We start from the raw sequence: 19,924 nt of genomic DNA on the forward strand, positions 1-19,924 counted from the left end.
TGCCGATCATGCCAATGTGCTGATGCGCTAGTCCTTAAGGTGCCAGGCTTGTAGATGCCAGTGCTGCTGGCATGGTTCCCAGTGCTGCTGCAGATGTTGGCATTAGCTCAGCTGACAGAACAAGAACCAGGAGAAAAGAGGCTGTGACAGTGCTGTGTATCTGTTATATATGGACAGCATAAATATATATATTTACTTATGTCTTTGCATGTGTATCTGAATTGTGTATGTGCATTTGAATGGATGTGCTCTTGGGGGTCAGAAGAGGGCGGCAGATCCTTAGAACTGGAGTTACAGGCATGGTTTCCAACATGGGTTCTGGGAACCTAACTCAGGTTCTCTGCAAGGGTAGTTATTGCTCTTAATCTCTGAGCCATCTCTCCAGCCCACAGTGCATTCTTAACTGCTGAGTTATCTTTCCAGCCCTAAAGATTCATCATTTTACAAATCTCTTTAAAAATCTAGCTTAGTAGATGATATCTGGATTCTTATATTTGCTTCTATAGTCATTAGTGAGTACCATAGTATGTTATTTTAGTTGCACAAAACAAATGTATATCTAAAAAAGTAGAAAAGTATATTAATAGTTTTTTGAAGTGATTTAGTTTTCTTTGATTCTATGTCAAACTTTAATATTATACCAAAACCTGGCATTGTTAGTTTCTTCCTTTTCTTTCCCCTTTCTCCTTCTCTCCCTTAATTCCTTTCTTTTTCTCTTCTTCTTATTTTTATTATTCAAGGCAGGGTCTTACACTGTACTTCTGGCTGATCTGAAACTCACTATGTAGCCTAGGTTCCTCCCAAAGTCAGTATTCTCCTGCCTTGGCCTCCCTCCGCCCGTGTGCTGGAATTTACAGGAGTATGACACCATGCCCAGCTCAGCTGTAGTAGTTCCTTTATTTAAAATTGACCTTATGTTTATTTGTTTGTATGTATATATGTGTGTATGTGTGCCTTTGTCTGTCATGTGTGTGTGCCCATAGATGCAGAAGTTTGTGTTAGATACCGTGGAGCTGAAGTTATAGGCAGTTGTTAGCCATGCGGTGTGGGTTTCGGGAAGAGCAGCAGGCACTCTCACTGGTGGGCCCTCTCTCCAGTCCTCTGTGGTGCTTTCTAAAGGACTGGTTGCGTTGTGAAATTTAAACCATGCCAATGACTTTTCCTTCTCTGTTGATTAAAATCCATTTTTGTCTGATCTTCTGAATTGATGTTTTATCTGTGCATGCTTTATGACATACTTTCATCATTTGAAGCACATTGGCAACACTGAATTATGTGACCCTTAAAAATGTTGGTATGTCATAATATAATATCAAAAATTATGCTCCATTTTACCAGAAAAATTTGAACTATGGGAAGACCGCTAAGATCCCAAGTTAATAGAGTTGTAATTTCTTACATGAAAGTGTGAATTTTATTGTTTACAGAAATATTATCAGTTTCTTTCCTTGCAATGACTAGCTCACCTTGTTCATTTTCAAAGCAAAATGTCTGCTACATACCCATCTAAATAAGCATGGATTTTCAGTTAGTCTTTCAAGTGTAAATATTACATGAAAAACTTGTGTGGCTTGACCTGTGCTTGGGTAGCCAGTCATTCAAGTGCCTTTGAGTCAGCCACTAGAGATCATAGGAATTTCTCTTCTCATCACACAGAATCTGAAGAGAGGTGTTCATGGGTTTGTTTCACTTTAATAAAATTAATCCTTTCACTGCTTCATTGTGAGCATCCGAAAGTGGCCCCCCGACACACACACAAACTCAGTGTGACTGTGAGGAGCACCGAGTGCTAGCCTGGGTCGGTGCAGGTGTCTCAGTTCTTGGTGGGATGCCAGCAGCCTCATCCACATTGTTTGCCGCCATCAGGACCAGTGTTTAGGTGGTCCAGACATTCTCCTGCTCAGAGTCCTGAAGACTCTTCCCACACCCAAAGGCTTTTCGAAACTGTTCATATGGAATGTGATTTTTCTCATTTTAAATAAAATGGATTAGGTTAACACTGAATCTTAAATGATTATCTTGATTTTTTTCTAGGTTTACCTTTCTCATATAATTTTATTTTAATTGAGACATGTACTTTTATATAGGTTTTCTCAAGAATTGCAGTTAAAAATAGAGAAAGATGCCAAGAATAATTCTTTACCCAAAAAATCTCAAAACAGAAAGAAAGAGAAAGATGATACCTTAGGTGAAGAAAGAAAGACGCTTGTGGTCCAGGTAAGTGTTCATGTTTAAGGTTAAAATTTATGGAAGAAAATGATGATTTAATTTTGTTTGTTTGTTTTTCAGGACAGGATTTCTCTTGGAAAAGAGTATCTTTTGGAACCTGTCCTAGAACTCGCTCTGTGGACAAGGCTGGCCTCAAACTCACAGAGATCTACCTGCCTCTGCCTTCCGGTGCTGGGATTAAGGGTATGCCACCACCGCCTGGCCGAAGATTTAAGTTTTTAAAAATTAGATGTATTCACTTTATTTTATATGTGAATGTTTAGCTTTGTGTATGTGAAGCACATACAGGCTTGGTACCTGGGGGTCAGAAGAGGGCATTGGCTCCTCTGAAATTGGAATTTTGGATGGTTTAGAGCCATCATGTGGGTGTGAGAAACAAACCCTTGTTTTCTGCAGAGCAGAAAGTGCTCTTAACCACTGAGTCGTCCGTCTCTTCCACCCAATAATGAAGATTTTAAAGTTTTAAAACACTGGGCAGGGCTGGAGGATTGGCTCAGTGGTTAAGAGCACTGACTGCTCTTCTAGAGGTCCTGAGTTCAATTCCCAGCATCCACATAGTGGCTCACAACCATCTGCAATGAAATCTGATGCCCTCTTCTGGTCTGCAGGCAAAATACTGTATATATAATAAATAAGCTTTTAAAAAATGTAATTAAAAAAAAAAAAACCATACACACACACTGGCCAAATTGTCAACTTGCAAACTGGTTGAAAAGCCAAACAAGCAAAAAGATCATTTTTCCTGTAGACACTACCTTAAATAAAAACCCTTAGCATATTCTGTTTTAAATGCTCAGCAGTACTAGAAAGTACATTAGTGTTCTTTGAAAGTCACCTTACATAAAATAATGACTTGTAGACATAAGGAAATGGAATATTCTGGGCCAAGGATGAGTTACCATGCCCCAGGAACATGACTTTTAGGTATCCTGAATGACATGTTTTGCTGTGAGAGCTTTATAGCCACAGAACAAAGGTTGCTAAACACACTGGTAGGTGTCAGGTAGGTAGACTACCGCAGGAAGTCCTTCTGTGCTTTTCACATGTTAGTTTACAGCCTTTAAGTTTTGTTAGAGGCTAGAGGTCCACTGTGCTCAGTAATATAATCTAAGAGTTTACCTGATAGTCTTGAGGAAGCTGGGTCAGCCACAGAATTTAAATGCTGTTAAAGGGACTAAGATAATCCAAGGTAATGTTGTCTTCAGACCTACATCTGTCTCTCCACAGCCACAGTTTCTCACCCAGAGTCAGTCTGCAAAATCTTTACTATAGATGCAGCCTCTGCAGAGTTTCACATCCACTCATGCATCTAAGAACTCTGGGCATCTCTGTCCATGTCCATGCAACACTGGGGTGCAAACACATGCACACCCAGGGACAAGCACTCCCAACTTAGTCTGCTTTCCTTTCTTAATAATAGAAAATGAAAATATTAGTTTCAGAATTCTTATAACATTTTAAATTTGTGATTCTGATAGTTAAAAGTTTACTTTTCAGGTTGGGCAGTGGTGGCGCACGCCTTTAATCCCAGCACTCAGGAGGCAGAGGCAGGCGGATCTCTGAGTTCGAGGCCATTCTGGTCTATAAGAGCTAGTTCCAGGACAGGCTCCAAAGCTACAAAGAAACCCTGTCTCGAAAAACAAACAAACAAACAAAAAAACCAAAAACCAAAAAAAAAAATAATGTTTCTACTATTATCAAGTGCAACAAAAGAAGAGTTTTCAATTTTATGCTCTCTGACTCAGAATATGTAAGAGCCAAAAGCAGCAATCTCTGTTCGTCTTCCATGTTTTCCTCCCTACTGAAATGTATACGCACAGCCACAGGCCTGCCTCTCTCTGTCTCTCTACCATCTATGTACCATCTATCCACCATCTCTCTGTCTATCTGTCTATCCACCATCTGTCTTTGTGTCTGTCATCTATCCATCATCTAGCTACATACCTACCTATCATCCATCAAGTTGATAATGCATCAAATAAATATTCTTGTATTATCACAATAACTATTTGAATAAAAATCTTGATTTTAATTCCATAGGTAGAATAAGGGTGTGAAGTTTCTTGTGAGATTATTAATGTTTTAATATCTTTATCAATGTTCAGGATACTAATGCTGATCCCAAAATGAAGGATTCTAAAGTGCTTAAAATAAAAGGGTCAAAAATTGATGGTGAGAAAACTGAAAAAGGAGGTAGAACTTCAAATGCAGGCTGTATCCATGACAACGGGACAAGCCACATCAAAGGCTTGCCTTCCACAAGCCTCAGAGACTGCAGTAATGTCAGCATTGATCACCAAAGAAACCCAGGCATGGCGATTCCTCCGCTCACACACAATCTTTCTGCAGTTGCTCCTGGCATCAATGCTGGGATGGGGACTATTCCTGGGGTTCAGAGTTACAGGTATGAATGGAAGATGAGACCAAAATGCTAATTTGTTCACATGATTTTACTGTCAGAATTCTGACTGCAATTTCTACTTATAAAGTAGCCGTTTAAATATGATGATCTTGTGATAAAAATTATTAGAGTTTGCTAGGAAAAAAAGGGAAAGAATTCACCTAAGTCCTAAGAAAGTATGGCCTTACTGTTGTTTATGATAAAGAGAATCTGTAGCTGTTTAATACATGCAAGACTGTCTTTAATAAGAGGACTAACTGGAGTGGTGGTGAGCATGCAGTGTCGTCATAAGGTGCTCCTTCCGGCTTGTTCCTGAAAGGGGCAGCTGTGGGAAGCCTGAGCAATGTCAGAAGAGGCAGGATATTTGATCAGACTTCTGTGCATTGTGTACTTGAGAATAGGTATTAAATTGCATATCTTTTAGCATGATGTTGTTGATTTTGTGTTTGAATAAAATAATTATTAATGATTCTAACTTAACAATTTGTTACAGAGTGGATGAGAAAACTAAGAAATACTGTAATCCATTTGTTAAAGCAAGCCAGCCTTCCCCATCAGGGATCTATAGCATGAATGTGACCACATCTGTAAGTAACTGTTCTCAGCAGCAAAAGAGCAAGCACTCGTCATCTCCAGACCTGCACTGGTCTGAGCATGAGAATGAAGAATTAAGAGTTTTATTTGGAGACACAGAGTGAAATCTGAATTATACAATACCATCCTAACTTACGACAGCTGTAATTTGAAATTCAGGTTGTTTAAATAAATTTAGGTCTGAATGAAAGATTCTCGTAAGATGAAATCTCATTTTTCAGCAACATAAATACATTTTTAACCTAATGCTTGCAGTTGAGTTCTTTTTAAAGAGCAAACAAGAAGATACTTTGACTTATTATCTTACTAGATTTTTAGTGAAAGTATTTTATATAATCACTTAAGAGCCATCTATGATCATTCTATTGTATGTAAGACACTAGAACTGAATTGACTCTATCTTTATGGCACACATGATCAGCACAGCAAAAACATGATGGCAGGTCGGGCGGCAGTGGCACACACCTTTAATCCCAGAACTTGGGAGACAGAGGCAGGCATATCTCTGTGAGTTCGAGGCCTCCCTGATCTATAGAGCTAGTTCCAGGACAGTCAGGGCTGTTCGCGCGTGCACGCGCGCGCGCACGCGCGCGCGCACACACACACACACACACACACACACACATATAAAACCCTGTCTTGGAAAACCAAACAACCAACCAAGCACAGTGGCAGATTTGAATGTGAGAAGCATGTATATGCTTCAGAGATAGTGTGGGTAGGAACTTCATTGCTCTCAGCCAGGACCATACCAAGTAGTCCACCTTTTCGTTCTGATTAGAACTATTGGCCTCTATTCTCTATGTAAAGACCAGAGTCCTTCTAGGTATTTTTGTATGAATCAAGTCCCTAGCCCTGTATTCCATCTCTGTCTATTATGTTCCTCCATCGGTTCCAACTTGAGATTTCCCTTTTACTTTTATATGATGACCAGATATACTGATGCCTTTGGGTTTTTACACTTACTGCTTCTCCTTTAGAACATTATTCCCCTAGACTATCCGACAGATGCTTTTTGTCCTCTTTAGTCCATAAAGAAGATTTTGAGAACTTCTTTATTATTAAACTTATTTGAATATGGCATCTAGTCCTCCATCACTGTCTACACCCTTTTCTTACCTAATTCTCCTCCACTGTGTATGCCCAATACCCTCTGTGTGTTAATAAATGTATTGTCTATCTCTTTGCAATGGAAGGTTAGCTTCTAGCTCAGTGATTTGAACTTTCGTTTTCCTCACTGATCCCATCAATTACAGGATGCTTAGCCTGTTAAAGCTGCTTGAGAAGGTTCGCGGTATAGGTATCAAAGACTGAGTAACAAGATTATACCGAGACAGAAAACTTGGGGGTTGGATAATGTATATGAAGACCAACTAGTCACAATTAAGGTCAAGAACATCAGCTGTTTGCTGAAAAGCCCAGGCGGTGTAAGACTGACCCTGCTGGTTAAAGAACCAGGATGGCAGGCCCATCTTCTGCTGCCTGTTGCTTGCTGGGGCTTCCACTGAAGATTGGCAAAGAGGAGAAAAGTAGAGAACAATCAGTTTTTGTACTTGTTAGCAAGTCTGATAAATTGACTGGTGAAACTGTTTTCTGTGTCTGTAATGTCCAGCCCTTGAAATCCCACATCTGAGGATATGAATATAGTAGTTACAAGAGAATGAAAGCCTAGCTTACCTCAGAGCTGATGTGTGCTCATCATTCTGATAACCAGGTCTCTAGTGAAAAGTACCTCCTTCAGGCAAGTAAGAAAAGGAAGGAGTATTCCAAAGCGGATGTGCGGCTGCCTGAACTGAACTATAATCATCTCCCGGAACTGAGAGCTTTAGAAGGCTTAGGTATGTTTATATGCCTCTACTCTTTTCAGCCTTTTGTTTATGTGTCTAAATTGTAAACTAACAATGTTAAAAATATGTAGTGATGTGCATACTTAAGTAGACTAATGTGTTTTCTCATCTATAGTAGTGCTTATATGGAAAACTACCAAGTGGTGGTGGTGTATGCCTTTAATCCCAGCACTTGGGAAGCAGAGGCAGGAGGATTTCTGTGAGTTCAAGGCCAGCCTGGACTACAAGAGCTAGTTCCAGGACAGCCAGGACTGTTACACAGAGAAACCTTGTCTCAAAAAACAAAACAAAACAAAAAAAGTGAAAAACTAATAGTGCCTAATTTTTTTATTATGTTTTTTGATTCTTTCTTATCTAGCTCGAAATTCTAGGCTAATAAAGAAGGAGAACAAATCTCTTTCAGAGTCTCGAATTCCCTCCCTGGCTGCTATTGACCTGCATGCTTCCAGTATTGCCTTCCACCAGGTACAGAAACGCTCGTCGTAGACACAGCTCAGGTCTCTCTCAGATTTAATGTGCTGTAGGGGGAATTTGCCCTCAGGAATTTGGCAATTTTTTTTATGGGTTCTGTTTTGTTTATAAGTTCATTACACATAGAACTTTATTACACATGCATTTACCGTTACACTTATGGATTGAGGTAATTCGTTCTTCAGTTTGTGAGATGTTCCTGAGTGCCTTGAGGTGCACCACCAGTTGATTTATTTGATATCTCTCATGAACATGTCTCACAATCTACCCTTCTCTCAGGACTGCCTTGGCTGTATCTAGAGGTGCTAATAGGATGCGTTTCCATTAGCATTTGTCTCGAGGAATTTTATAATTTCCTGCCTGATTTTTTTAGATGACACAATATTCATTCAAAATTCTGTAGTTTTCTTGCTGTTGATTTCTAGTTATTGTATTATGGTCTGATAGGAGATAAGTAATTACCTCTTTTTGTTGATGTTATTTTATTTGTTGAAATTTGACTTGTGTCCTCTGGTGTGACCAGTTTTGGAGAAGGTTCCGTGTACTGTTGGGTACAGTATTCTCTTTATATTTTGTTAAGTCCAGTTCATCCGTAGTATATTTTAGCTCTGAAATGTCTTTACATGTTTTTGGTTTGGAAGACCTATTTAAACGTGAGAGTAGAATATTGAAATATTGCACTATTTTGTTTATTTGTTTTAATTTTTTTTTTTGAGACAGGTTTCTTTGTGTAGCTTTGGAGCCTGTCCTGGAACTTACTCAGTAGACCAGGCTGACTTGGAAGTCACAGAGATCCGCCTGCCTCTGCATTCCGAGTGCTGGGTTTAAAGGTGTGCGCCACCACTGCCTGACTAAGTACTCCACTATTATTGTATCAAGATCTATGTGGTTCTTTATGTTTTTTAGTTTCTGTTTTATGAAATTAAGGGCTCTAACACTTTTACAATTATAATTTTTGTCTTTTGATGAATTATTTCTTTTGGTAATAGGTAGTATCCCCTTTTATCTTTTCAATTAGCTTTGGTTTGAAACTTACTTTATGATATAAGGATAGCTATGCTGGCTTATTTACATTTTACTTTTCCTTGGTAGTTTGTTTTCTGTTCTTTGATATTGAATTTTGGGGTATATTTGCTGATTAGGTGTGTTTGTTAGAGACAGGCTATAGATGGTTCTTGGTTTTTAATTCAGTCCCTCAGTCTGCATCACATCGGTGGTGAACTGAGGCCTCTTGCACGTATGGGTGCTGTGGAAAGGGGTTTCTGTTTCTTGTGGTTGGTGATGTTTTGTTTTGCTGGACTGTCCATATTTCTTCTCCTGCCACCATGTTAATTCTGAGAATTTGCTAAGTTACTGTGTTGGATATGGTTGTTTCTTACCCCAGTCTAGTTTGTTTATCTACAGTTAGACTATCTTTTTTTGTTTATTTTAAGATAGGGTCTCTCTGTGTAGCCCTGGCCATCCAGGAACCTGCTCTGTAGACCAAACTGGCCTTGAACTCAGATCCACCATGTGCACCACTGCCCAGTTTAGTTAGGGTATCCTTTGTTTTCCTCTTTGCAAAGAATCCCACAAACTTTCTATAGTATAGGTGTGGCTGCCATGGATTTCCTTAATTTGTATTTCTCTTGAAACACCGTTATTTCTCCATCAGTTCTGAGAGATAGTTTGCAGTGTCCAGCATCCCCAGTTACTGTTGTCTACTCCATGTACTAATGGCTCTACAGTGCTAATGAGGGTCTGGAGTAATTCTGACATTTCTGCCTTTGTGCTGCTTTTAAGACTATTTCCCTACCGTGTATTTTGACACCCTCACTATAATATGTCATGGAGTGTTTCCTGTCTGGTTAAGTCTGTGTGGGGTTGTGTGTGCCTCTTGTGTTTGGAAGCCTATGTCGTTCTGTAAATTTGGGTAATTTTCTAGGATAATTTCTTTTTGTGCAGTACCCTCCCTCTCCCAGCACCATGATAATGTGACTAAATACTTGTGTCTGTTCCATTCAGTTTTACCGCTGCTCCTTCTGCTATCATGTAAATCCTCAGCTTTAGCCTCTTGAATGTGTCTCAGACTTCTTGGAAGTACATTTATCCTCCTAATCCACCTCCTTATACTTATGTGCTTGTATTGTCATCTCAGAGTCTGTCCACTCTGTCTTCTGAGATATGACTTCTTACTCACCTGCACCTCGCTGGCTAGGCTCGTGGCCAGCGGTCTCAGGTAGCCACGTGTCTCAGCCTCTCCAATCTGAGATTATAAGCGTGTGCTGCAAGTCCAGTTTCTTTTTTAAACATAGATTCTGGGGACCGAACTCAGTTCATCACGTTCGCAGGAGCTTCATCGCCTGAGTTCTCTCCCCTCCCTTAACGCACGGTTCTGTTGTTAGCCCAGACGACTAGATCTTAACAGCAGGTCCTGTTTCACCCCACCCCTCCTGGTCACTGGTTCTTTGTTCTCTCGCAGCCTCTGCCTGTGCTTTCCTTTCCTTTGTGTCACAGCTGTGATGCCTTCTTTGGTTTCCGCAGATTTTTGCTTTTGTTTTGGGATGAGTGGGAGAGATTGGTTTGTAGTGGGTCATGGCAGGTCAGAAGTATGTCCTCTTTGTACATGGTTTTTTTGGGACTGAGTAGCCCCGTCTGGCCTTGAACTCAAAACCCTCTCATCTCTTCCTCTCTAGTGTTGGGATGACATCTAGCTACAAAGTGTCTTTAAAAATGTGTTTATTTAGTTTTATATGTATGAATGTTCTGTCTGCACATATGTATTATACCATGTGTGTGCCAAGTCAGGAGAGGGGTCTGAGACCCTGAAACTGGACTAGAGTTATGTATGTTGTGAGCCACTATGTGAGTGCTGGGAATTGAGTCCAGCAAGTGTTCTAAACACCAGGCCGTCTCTCTGGCCTCGCCAGCGTCAGCCAGGTGTGCCAGTGCTTGCTGTTGTCCCAGCACTTGGGAATTGGAAGCCAGAGGGTTGAGAGTTCAGGGTCACTTGGCTAGATAACAAACTGGAGGCCGGCTCTGGCAGCACAAAACTGTCTCAGAACAAACAAACAAAATGTGTTTAAACATAGGAATAGGGCCTCTTACTTCATCCTTTCTGTAAGAGCAACTTCAGCTGCGTGCCCTGAGTGTCTGTGTCTGAACTGACATCATCCGAATTCTTGGGTAGAGGGAGTCTTGCAGCTACTGGACACCTATAATGCTTTCTTATCATTCCTAGGGATCAGGATCGCCCCTGTCCGAGGATTCTGAGGGCGATCTGCCTCGAATGGAACACCAGCACTGAGACTCACTAACCTGACAGGGTAGGTCTGGCTCCTCCCACCTCAAGCTGTGTATGAGAGCTGCTGGCACAGAGGATGTGCTGCTTAGAAGAGCAGGGGTGGCATCATACCTGGGATGAGAGCTCTTTCCACAGAGCCCACGTTTGTTCTTAAGCTAACTTGCATTTTACTGGATGGGGCAATGTGAAGGTAGCTGACAAGCCCTCCAGGAGAATGCATGTCTGTCTCCAGAATCAGCCTTTTCCTTTGGACTTGTAAAGCAAGATCCCTGACAATTTCTGTCCCAGTAGAGCAGAATCCATGCTACATTAACAGTAGCCTTGTTTGTAAGAACTAACTTTACTGCCCCAGTCCCCACTAGGACATCTGCTATGTGACTTTAAGCATATTTCTTACTTGATATCTCATTAGCTCTGTAGAATGTGATGGCGATAAAATACCATGTGCTGATAGCTGTGTCACTGGAGTTAATTTTTAACCTCAGCAGAGTATTCTGAGCACCTATGATGTCATAGCTAAATTTACTTTAAAAGCTTAAATTGCAAGCTTTCATTTGCATATCCTTCCAAGGCCCCAAGAAAGGTCTCTGTGATGCAGCCCATTGAGTTAGCTCATGTGAACTCTGGACGTTCAGATCACATGAACTCTGAAAGTTGTATGACTTATAAAACTTAGATCTGTTATATAAAATCAGTCTGTGTTTGTGTAAAATGAGACAGTATGCTATACATGGTTGTTTAGATTGGTAATTATCCTAAAGACCATCTTTAACATCTTTAAGTTTCTTAGACTACACAGTACCCACAAGTACAAGTATTACCAACATATTTGACATGAGAAAGTAAGCAACATGACAATCAGTTTCCAGAAAGATTCTGTGTAAAGTGTTTGGTGTGCACCCTGCTTCTAGATGCTGCCAGCCCTGAGATGACATCCTCTTGCAACCAGAGCACCCGTGAAATCTGCAGGTTGACTCTTTCCTTCTCAACTACCTACGTTTTCTAAGAAAGGCTTTGCAGAAGGAGGCAAGACAGACTTCCAAATACTTCAAAGGAAGATTGAACAAGTGCCTCCCCTGCTGTTATCTCTTCCCCTTCCCAACCTATTGATGCTATTTCAAGATATATCCACGAAAGACTAGTGATACGGTTCTGTTACATAAATGTGTATTTGATATTAGTTAGATTGTGTATTTAAAGTTCTCTGAGATTAAAAGTGAGTAAAAAAAGGAAAGAATCACTATAAAAGGTCATGTTCTTGTGCATTGAACTTTGCATATTATCTATATAAATGTTTACAGTTGGAGGAAATGAAAAAAAGAAGCTAGGATCTGTAAGAAGTTTCCTTTACCTTACCTGTAAGAACACATTGAAAAGCTTGCTTCTAGGCATTAAGGTGGTGTGAGCCTGCTGTCTGTTGGTAGATGTGTGTCTTTGTTTTCTGTCCTTCTGGAGGGAATCTGCTCTCTACTCATCTAAGACCTGTGCTGGTGCTAATCAGGTGGAGTCCTGTTGCTTCTAATGCCTTGGCTTGGCTAGTCCTGTGCAGTGAGAGTTTCTGGTGCTAATGTTCTGTGTGGAATGCTGGAATGGTGTGGGGGAGAGTTCTGCAGCATCAGCAGTCACCTAGGCAGTTCTGCTGGGCCAGTCACTGTCAGTCACTCAATGAAGAGGGTGGTGCAAGCTTTTATGGACTCCGGTCTTGTCTGTGATAGTGGCTGGAGTTAAATGATAGTGGTTGTGATAGAGGCTGATAGTGGATTGGACCCACAGAAATCCCTATTGCCTTGTTAGCGCAAATACTTAGGTTTACCCGAAAGTCTTTTTTTACCAAGGTGCAAAGTTATTTACCTGCATTCCACATATGCTTTCTGATGTATAGGTTTACAACCTTTTAGGTGGGAGGAGAAGACCAGTTTGACTCCAGGGTCTTGGTTACTGGGTTTCCAGCCATGCTCCATATTTATTATTTGAGAACATAGCTCTTCAGGGGGTCAGAATTTGTGTAAGGTTTTTGTATCAACTATCTAATAGTTTGCTTTTTTTCAAAAGTCACTGACTAGAATTTAGCCTAAGAGTTGAATGAGAATTCCTCATTACTTTGGGGGATTTAAAAATGAAAATTTAAACCTGGACACTTGGGACCTCAAAGGAGTAGACATTCCAGAGGAGGCAAGAATAAAAGGTTCCCATATAAAAGTCTGTTGGTACTAGTTAAATTGCAATTTTACTTATATTTAAAAGCTGTGTATTAAACCTCTGACCATGGGTTTGCCCAGGCTAGTTAGACTAACACTCTGGTAAAGTCACTCTATCAGCAGAAGGGGGCTTTTTACTAACATCTGTGATTTACTGTTGTGTTGAAAAGCATCGCCCACAGACAGCAGCGTGGAAGACAGACAGCTGGGGTCACCCAGCACATGGCGGTGTCATCTTCGTGTAAAGGCCAATGCGGAAATATTAGCATGACGACTGAGGGAGGGTCTATCAGCCACCTATAATCTGTGTACTTGGGTTTGGTATCTTTGGCCTAGTAAGACACTATATGAACTTTAGAATTAAGGAAATAAAAATAATTTTCTAAGTCCTTATTGATATTTGGAGATCATTTTTTGTTAGAACTTTGGTGTGGAGCTAAAGAACTAAAGATTGTTCAGGTCAAGTCTGTAGGTACTGACCAAAATAATATCTGTTTTCAGTTTGTGGGTATTTAATCCCTTCTTGTAAGAATGGACTTATATGGACATGCTAATGTGAAGTTATTTTAAGTACTTTTGAGAGACAATGGGCTTGCTGTGCCTACCTATGTTTTAAAATTAATAAATATTGTCTAACTAAGCATGATAGATGGTTTTAATTTATATTAATTAAGAGTATAAATAATATACGTATCACTATATAGTATTAATAAATAAAATTGAAATAATCAGTCAGTTCTCTTCTCTTTTTTGGTAGAAATTCTGGACTTGTATAAAGTTATTTTTTTCTTTTAATACTTTGACTTCTTTTTTATTTTTAATCCCTTTTATCTCTTACTTTTCTACTTTTAAAATTTATTTTTATTTTAAATGCATTGGTGTTTTGCCATGGGTGTTGCGTCCCCTGGAACTGGAGTTACAGATACTTATGAGCTGCCATGTGGGTACTGGAATTGAATCCAGATTCTCTGGAAGAGAAGTCAGTGCTCTTAACCCCTGAGCCATTTCTTCATCCCCCAAGTTAATTTTTGTTGTAGAGCTGTTGATATAGGCAGGCACTATTGTGACAAAAATGACATTTTGTAACACCATCTGACCAAAGTATGAGAGACCCAGGCCCAGGCTTAGCACCTGGTTCTGCTGGTGGGGACCCCTTGTGTTTGGAATGGCAGGCTTCTCTCTCCCTTTTGCCTCCCCCCTCACCCCCTAGTAGCTTACTGTTTTCGGCTGGGTCTGTGTGGGTCAGACTTAGACTGGAAAATGTGGTTGAATTTTTTTAAGGCCTCCTCATGTAACAAAACCACAGGTTGAGAAGTAGAGCCCACCAGAGCTCGCTTTAAAGGCTTAGGCGTGTCTAGTGAGATGGACTGACTGTTTTTCTGTATTGTTTGTGTTGAGTGTGTTTATGATGGGGGCCCTTAATGCTTTTATTTGTATAAAAAGTTACGTTCTCATATTTCTTTCTAATTGGTATTACCTTTTTCCTCTTCTTAGTTTCAAACCTGAAATAGCTCGAAGATGTAAGTACTTGGCAGCCTACCTGCTGCTTAATGCCCTTCTGAGAAATGCCTCAGATCCCGACGCATCGCCCAGCAGTAGCGCTAACTTCTCGAAAACAGAACTAGTCATTTTATGTTGTTTGTCATGAAAAGTTGTCTCCCCCGTTTCAGAGCCTTGTCTAATTCTTTTATTCTTCATTTTGGCACCCTGAACCATTTCTTGTTGAAGTGAGAAAGGTGCAGATAAACTCTGGGAATGCTGTGTCAGTTAACGTAAGATGGGGTCGGGGTGTGAAAACATTGTCTCCAGTCACCAACCTTTTCCTGTCCCTAGATGAGGACAAGACCTCCAGCCGGTGGACAGGAATAGTACAGTCACCACATTGCAGACTCTTCTTTGTCCCACTAGATTAGGAACCAGACCTTATTAATGTGGTAATAAGAAAAACTTATGAAAGTAGAGATATCGTTCATACTTTTGTGAACCTAGGCTTATACAACTAAAGAAGTTACTTCCTAAGCAAGCCAATGGGTGTTTGTTGACATAAATTGTGGTTATAATTATTTACAGCAGAAATTAATTTATTAAACATTTCTTTAGATAATAAGAGCTGGGGGCTAGAGAGATGGTTCAATGGTTCTGAGCTCTGACTGTTCTTCCAGAGAACCTAGGTTCAATTTCCAGTACTCACATTTCAGCACACAACTGCCTGTAACTCCAGTTTCATGGGATCTCATGCCCTCTTCTGGGCTCCACAGGAACCGGGCACACAAGTGTCATACAGACATACATGTAGGCAAAACACCCATGCACATAAAATAAAAAGTTTAAATAGGTAATATGAGCTTTTAGAGCTTATATTCCTGGTATTTCTTGTATTAAAGGAAGATGGAGATGTTTTCTTTATCACTAAGCAAAGCTTCCCTCATGGAATACTGAGTACCGGTTTTTCTGCTAAATTCTCTCCTTAACTAATGGAAGTGAAAGGAAATAGGATTCTGCTGGCTGTGCTAGTAGCAACATATCCGTGGAACCACGTGGCCTCTCCACAGTGGGGAGGGCAAGAGTGGATGTCGGAGAAATGGTCTTCCCCATGGGTCAATATTTGAAGCTACAAAAGGTATACAGGAAAGTTCTGAGTTCAGCGCCAGTCTGGTCTACATAGTGAAACCATTCATGTCTCAAAAACAAAACAAAATGAAAAGGTATGTTTTATTTTAGTTTTGATTGATTCTGTCAAATTGTCCTCCTAAAAGACTATCACATTTTCCAATAAAGGAAAATGTCAAATTCAGGTAATATAATATGAACACATTAAAATATGTTGTGGGTCAAAAATTAATATTGAGAGATGCGACCTAGTCAGAAGAAAGAAAAGGGCACAGAGCCCAATTCCTCTATTGGGTCATGGTCAGAAAATATGAGAAATAAGCTCTCCTGGACAGGAGGGGAGAGGTCAGTGCCACTTGCCTGGGCAGGGATTACTTAAGGAGTTAACTGTTGCAGCTGGCTCTGTGCAGGATGCTGGGCTCTGCCAAGCTCTGTTCCAGGAGGGGGCGGTAGAGCCCAGCTCACCATAGTCATGTCCATCCCGAGGGAGAAGAATACTAAAATCTGCGATGAATTTTGTGTGAGAACTAGTGTCTGTCGCCTTTTGTCCATGCATCTAAAAATAGCGATTTACTATTATTTTAGATTTAATCATGTGTGAATGTATATTGTGTGAGTCTGTATGTGGGAATGCACATGTATGCAGGTACCCAGGGTTGGAACAGACTTCTGCTGACAACACCGTCGTACACCCCGCATCCTGAGCAGAGCAATGAAGGAAACTGTGAAAGATGTTTCCAATGTTAAACAGTTGATTTTATGCAGAACATGTAATAAACCCCTGTCTTTTGTGCACCACCGCTTGGGGGTCCTGATTTCTAAGGGTTCTCTGCTACTGAGCCAAACTCCCCACCACACAGACTTTGTCTTTTCCTGGTCCTGCAGAGGGCTTTTACAAAGAGGATTGAACTCAGAGTTTTAAAGACTATTTTTAATTTATGTGTATGGGTGTTTTGCCTGCATGTAAGTATGTGTACCACATTCATGTCTGGTGTCCACAGAAGCTGGAAGAGGGGATCAGATCATCTGGGGCTGACTAGAGACTGTTATTAGTCACCATGTGGGTGCTGGGAATTGAACCCTAGTCCTCTGTGAGAGCAGCCAAGGCTACATAGTGAGACCTTGTCTCAAAACAAACCACAACACCATTGTAATTTAAACCTGCTCTACACACACACACTAAAAAACTTAGAGGCTGAACACTACCTTTAGAAGCAGAGCCAGCTTTCCTGTATTGTAGGGTTATATTTTTAACTCCTCTTTAAAGCATGGATAAATATAAGATTGACTTCTGTGTTTTTAGAAAAGATTTATTTTCGTGTGTGTGTGTGTGTGTGTGTATGCATGTACACATATGTGAATGCTGGAGCCTTTGAGTTCTGGAATGGGCATCAGATACCCTGGAACTGGAGTTACAGGTGGTTGTGAGCAGCCTGACCCCCTGATGGAACCAGATTCAAGTTCTTTGTAAATATGCTTAACTGCTGAGCCATCTACCCAGCCTCTCCATGTTTTGTTTGCTTGCTTGTTTGATTTTTTTATTTTGATTTGATTTGATTTTTTTATTTTATTTATTTATTTTTTATCAAGACAGGGTTTCCTCTGTGTAACTGCTCTGACTGTGCTGAAACTTGCTCTGTAGACCAGTCTGGACTCAAACTCACAGAGATCCTCCTGCTTCTGCCTCCTGAGTTCTGGGGTTAAAAATGTGCACCACCACCGCCCAGTTCTCTGTATTATTGTTGTTGTTATTTTAGTTTTTCGAGACAGGGTTTCTTGGTGTAGCTTTGGTACCTTTCCGGGAACTAGCTCTGTAGACCAGAGTGGCCTTGAACTCACATAGATCTGCCTGCCCCTGCCTCCCGAGTGCCAGGATTAAAGACCTGTGCCACCACTGTCCAGGTCTGTATTATTTTTAAGAATGCTTTTTAAAATTATCATTTTGAAATGGTCATACTATAGAAAGGTAGCAAGAATTTCTATATGCCATTTACTTTAAGGTATACCAACTGTAAAAACATTTTGTTATCTATCTACCTAACTATCTACTGTTCATTTATCAAGCACATTTTCTCCTTAGATGATCTGAGATTGAACTCTTGAAATTACATTCCCACTCTCCATCAAATGCCCCAGGGTCTCCTTACTAAGAACACGATATTCTCTTACAGAATTAGCAAATTCAGAAATTGAACTCTGACATAACACTATTGCCAAATGCATTGTTCATATTCTGGATTTGCCAGGTGTCTGAGTCCTTTATGACCACCTGTCCCTCGCCTTCCCGCTCTGGGATCTACCAGGGATGGGACGCTGCGTACCCATAGCGCGCGGTCACGCCGCGACACTTTGATCTTCAACTCCACCTTTCGTGGCGTCAACACCTCTGAAGATGCTGGCTCTAAAAGTGTCCTTCAATTTGAGTTTGTTTTAGGGTTAAATTGAGTTTATCTGTATGGAACATAATTAGAACTTTAGACTTACCTGGTTCATTCTTGCCTCAAAGATGCATTAAAGAATGACCGTATCCCTCTGAGATCCCTTTGCGTCAAAACCAGTTACGTGTTGAAAGGAACACACTGGAGAAACTAGTTCTCCATGAGGCACTGATGGCTGAAGACTGTCCCCCAACTGAACAAACTAGCCAGGAGCCACCGTATTTTAAATGCCAAGTTTATGAAACTGAAGGAATGATGAAAACATGTTTAAGTCACAAGCTTCTGTTTTTATTGTGAGTGTGTTGCCTATCACACAGCCATCTTTACCCACGTACAGGGAGTGGGTTGGTGCTTTATCTCAAGTTATCCGAAGAACTTTCTGTCAAACCCTAGACTATTAACCCGCTTTCAGCAACAGACCCGATGATTGACACTTTGTAGCCGTCACCCATCATTGCTGTGTAACCGGAGGCTTGAGTACCACCTAACGTGGCCTTGTAAGAAACTAGGTTTCAGAACTGCCCAATTTTAGACTTGTATTGGTTACTGTTGTATGTGTGGGAAGTGCGTGTGTTGCTGTGCTACAGTATCAGCACAGAGATCCCAAGACAACTTCCTGTAGCCAGTTCTCTCCTCAGCCTCCTGTGAGTTCTGTGCGATCAAACTTAAGTCACCAGGCTTTTGTAGCAAGCACTGTAACCTGCTGGGCCATCTCTCACAGGCTCAGGACTGTTGATTTTTTTTAATTGCAAAAGTTCTAATGTTTGGAGAAAGAAAGCCCCAATCAAAACCCGGTTGGTTTAAGCCAGTGGGGTGCTGTGAGTGTGCCAAGCACATAGGTGTGCCATGAAGGGCCAGGAAGAGAAATGGGATTGAAATCCAAATCTTCATCTTTCTTTACTTTTGCCCAAGGGTGGTCTTTTCTGGTTTGTTTTCCTCTTCCCCACACAGAGCACGTGTAAAGTTTATTTCAAAATAGAGTTTCTTGAGAACTCAAATCGGCTTAAGCCTAGAAGTTTGGAGGAAACATCCACTCTTACACTAGTTGCTATGATGACTCCGTTTTCCCCTTTCATTGTGTGACACGGAGGGAGCAGCTGGCGTGACAATCCCGTCCTTGTCCTGGATGTCCATTTCCAGAGTTCTCCTGCGCTTGTGGTAGCATGGTTTGTTTCCCCTTGCGGCACCAGTGACAGCATCATTCGCACACAATTCTTGAGAACACAGGGAAGCCACTGGCCACACACACAGTGCCCAGGTTCCCGTGACACAAACACGAGGTGGGGCTTTCTAGAGGTCAAGCACACAAAGGTGTGTTTGTGGTTCACCTGAGAGCGCAAGGTCCCCACAGCTGAGTTGGAGTTAACTAACATCCGGGTATTGTAAAACTAAGTGATTGGAACTATGTTGAGTTTGAAGGGAAGTATTTCATTGTACCCGTGTCTATGGGATGATTGCGGGAGAAATAGTGAAGTGTTTATCAAATTAGTACACATAAATAGTTAATGTTCAATTTAGGATGTTACGGTTCAAATGATTTGAGTTTGATAGTTCAGCGTACAATTAAAGTATGACCTAGAGTCATATTCTCTGGAAGGCCTTTCGCTTTAAGCTTCATCATTTCTTTTAAAGTTCACTTTGTGGATCCACCTATTCTCTGTTTCCCAACGAGTATGAAAGAGTGTCATTAATTTCTGCATCCGGCTCATCATGGTCTCTTTTTTTTTTTTTTTTTTTTTCATCATGGTCTCTTTAAAATGTCCTCCACTCTAATGTGGAAGAGGGGGTTAATTAATACTGCTGGTGTCTAAGTGTGGATAGAAATGATTGGACCGGCCCATTTAAAGATTTTA

The 19,924-nt window shown here is 40.8% G+C and overlaps 1 protein-coding gene across 2 annotated transcripts in view; it reads left to right on the plus strand.

Moving 5' to 3' along the window:
- The window catches only part of Cdkl2 (cyclin dependent kinase like 2), a 35,618-nt gene extending 21,864 nt beyond the window's left edge, over positions 1-13,754 (plus strand). For both annotated transcript variants that reach the window (XM_048425512.3, XM_048425505.3), the window contains exons 8-14: positions 2,088-2,217; positions 4,335-4,633; positions 5,124-5,217; positions 6,939-7,062; positions 7,430-7,536; positions 10,763-10,847; positions 11,737-13,754. In XM_048425512.3, coding sequence (XP_048281469.2) covers positions 2,088-2,217; positions 4,335-4,633; positions 5,124-5,217; positions 6,939-7,062; positions 7,430-7,536; positions 10,763-10,828 — 820 coding nt within the window. In that variant the 3' untranslated portion in view covers positions 10,829-10,847; positions 11,737-13,754. The remainder of the gene's footprint in view (positions 1-2,087; positions 2,218-4,334; positions 4,634-5,123; positions 5,218-6,938; positions 7,063-7,429; positions 7,537-10,762; positions 10,848-11,736) is intronic.
- The last annotated feature ends 6,170 nt before the right edge of the window (positions 13,755-19,924 follow it).

The sequence above is a fragment of the Myodes glareolus genome, chromosome 8 (genome assembly GCF_982192425.1).
Source record: "Myodes glareolus chromosome 8, mMyoGla1.1, whole genome shotgun sequence".
Lineage (NCBI taxonomy): Eukaryota > Metazoa > Chordata > Mammalia > Rodentia > Cricetidae > Myodes > Myodes glareolus.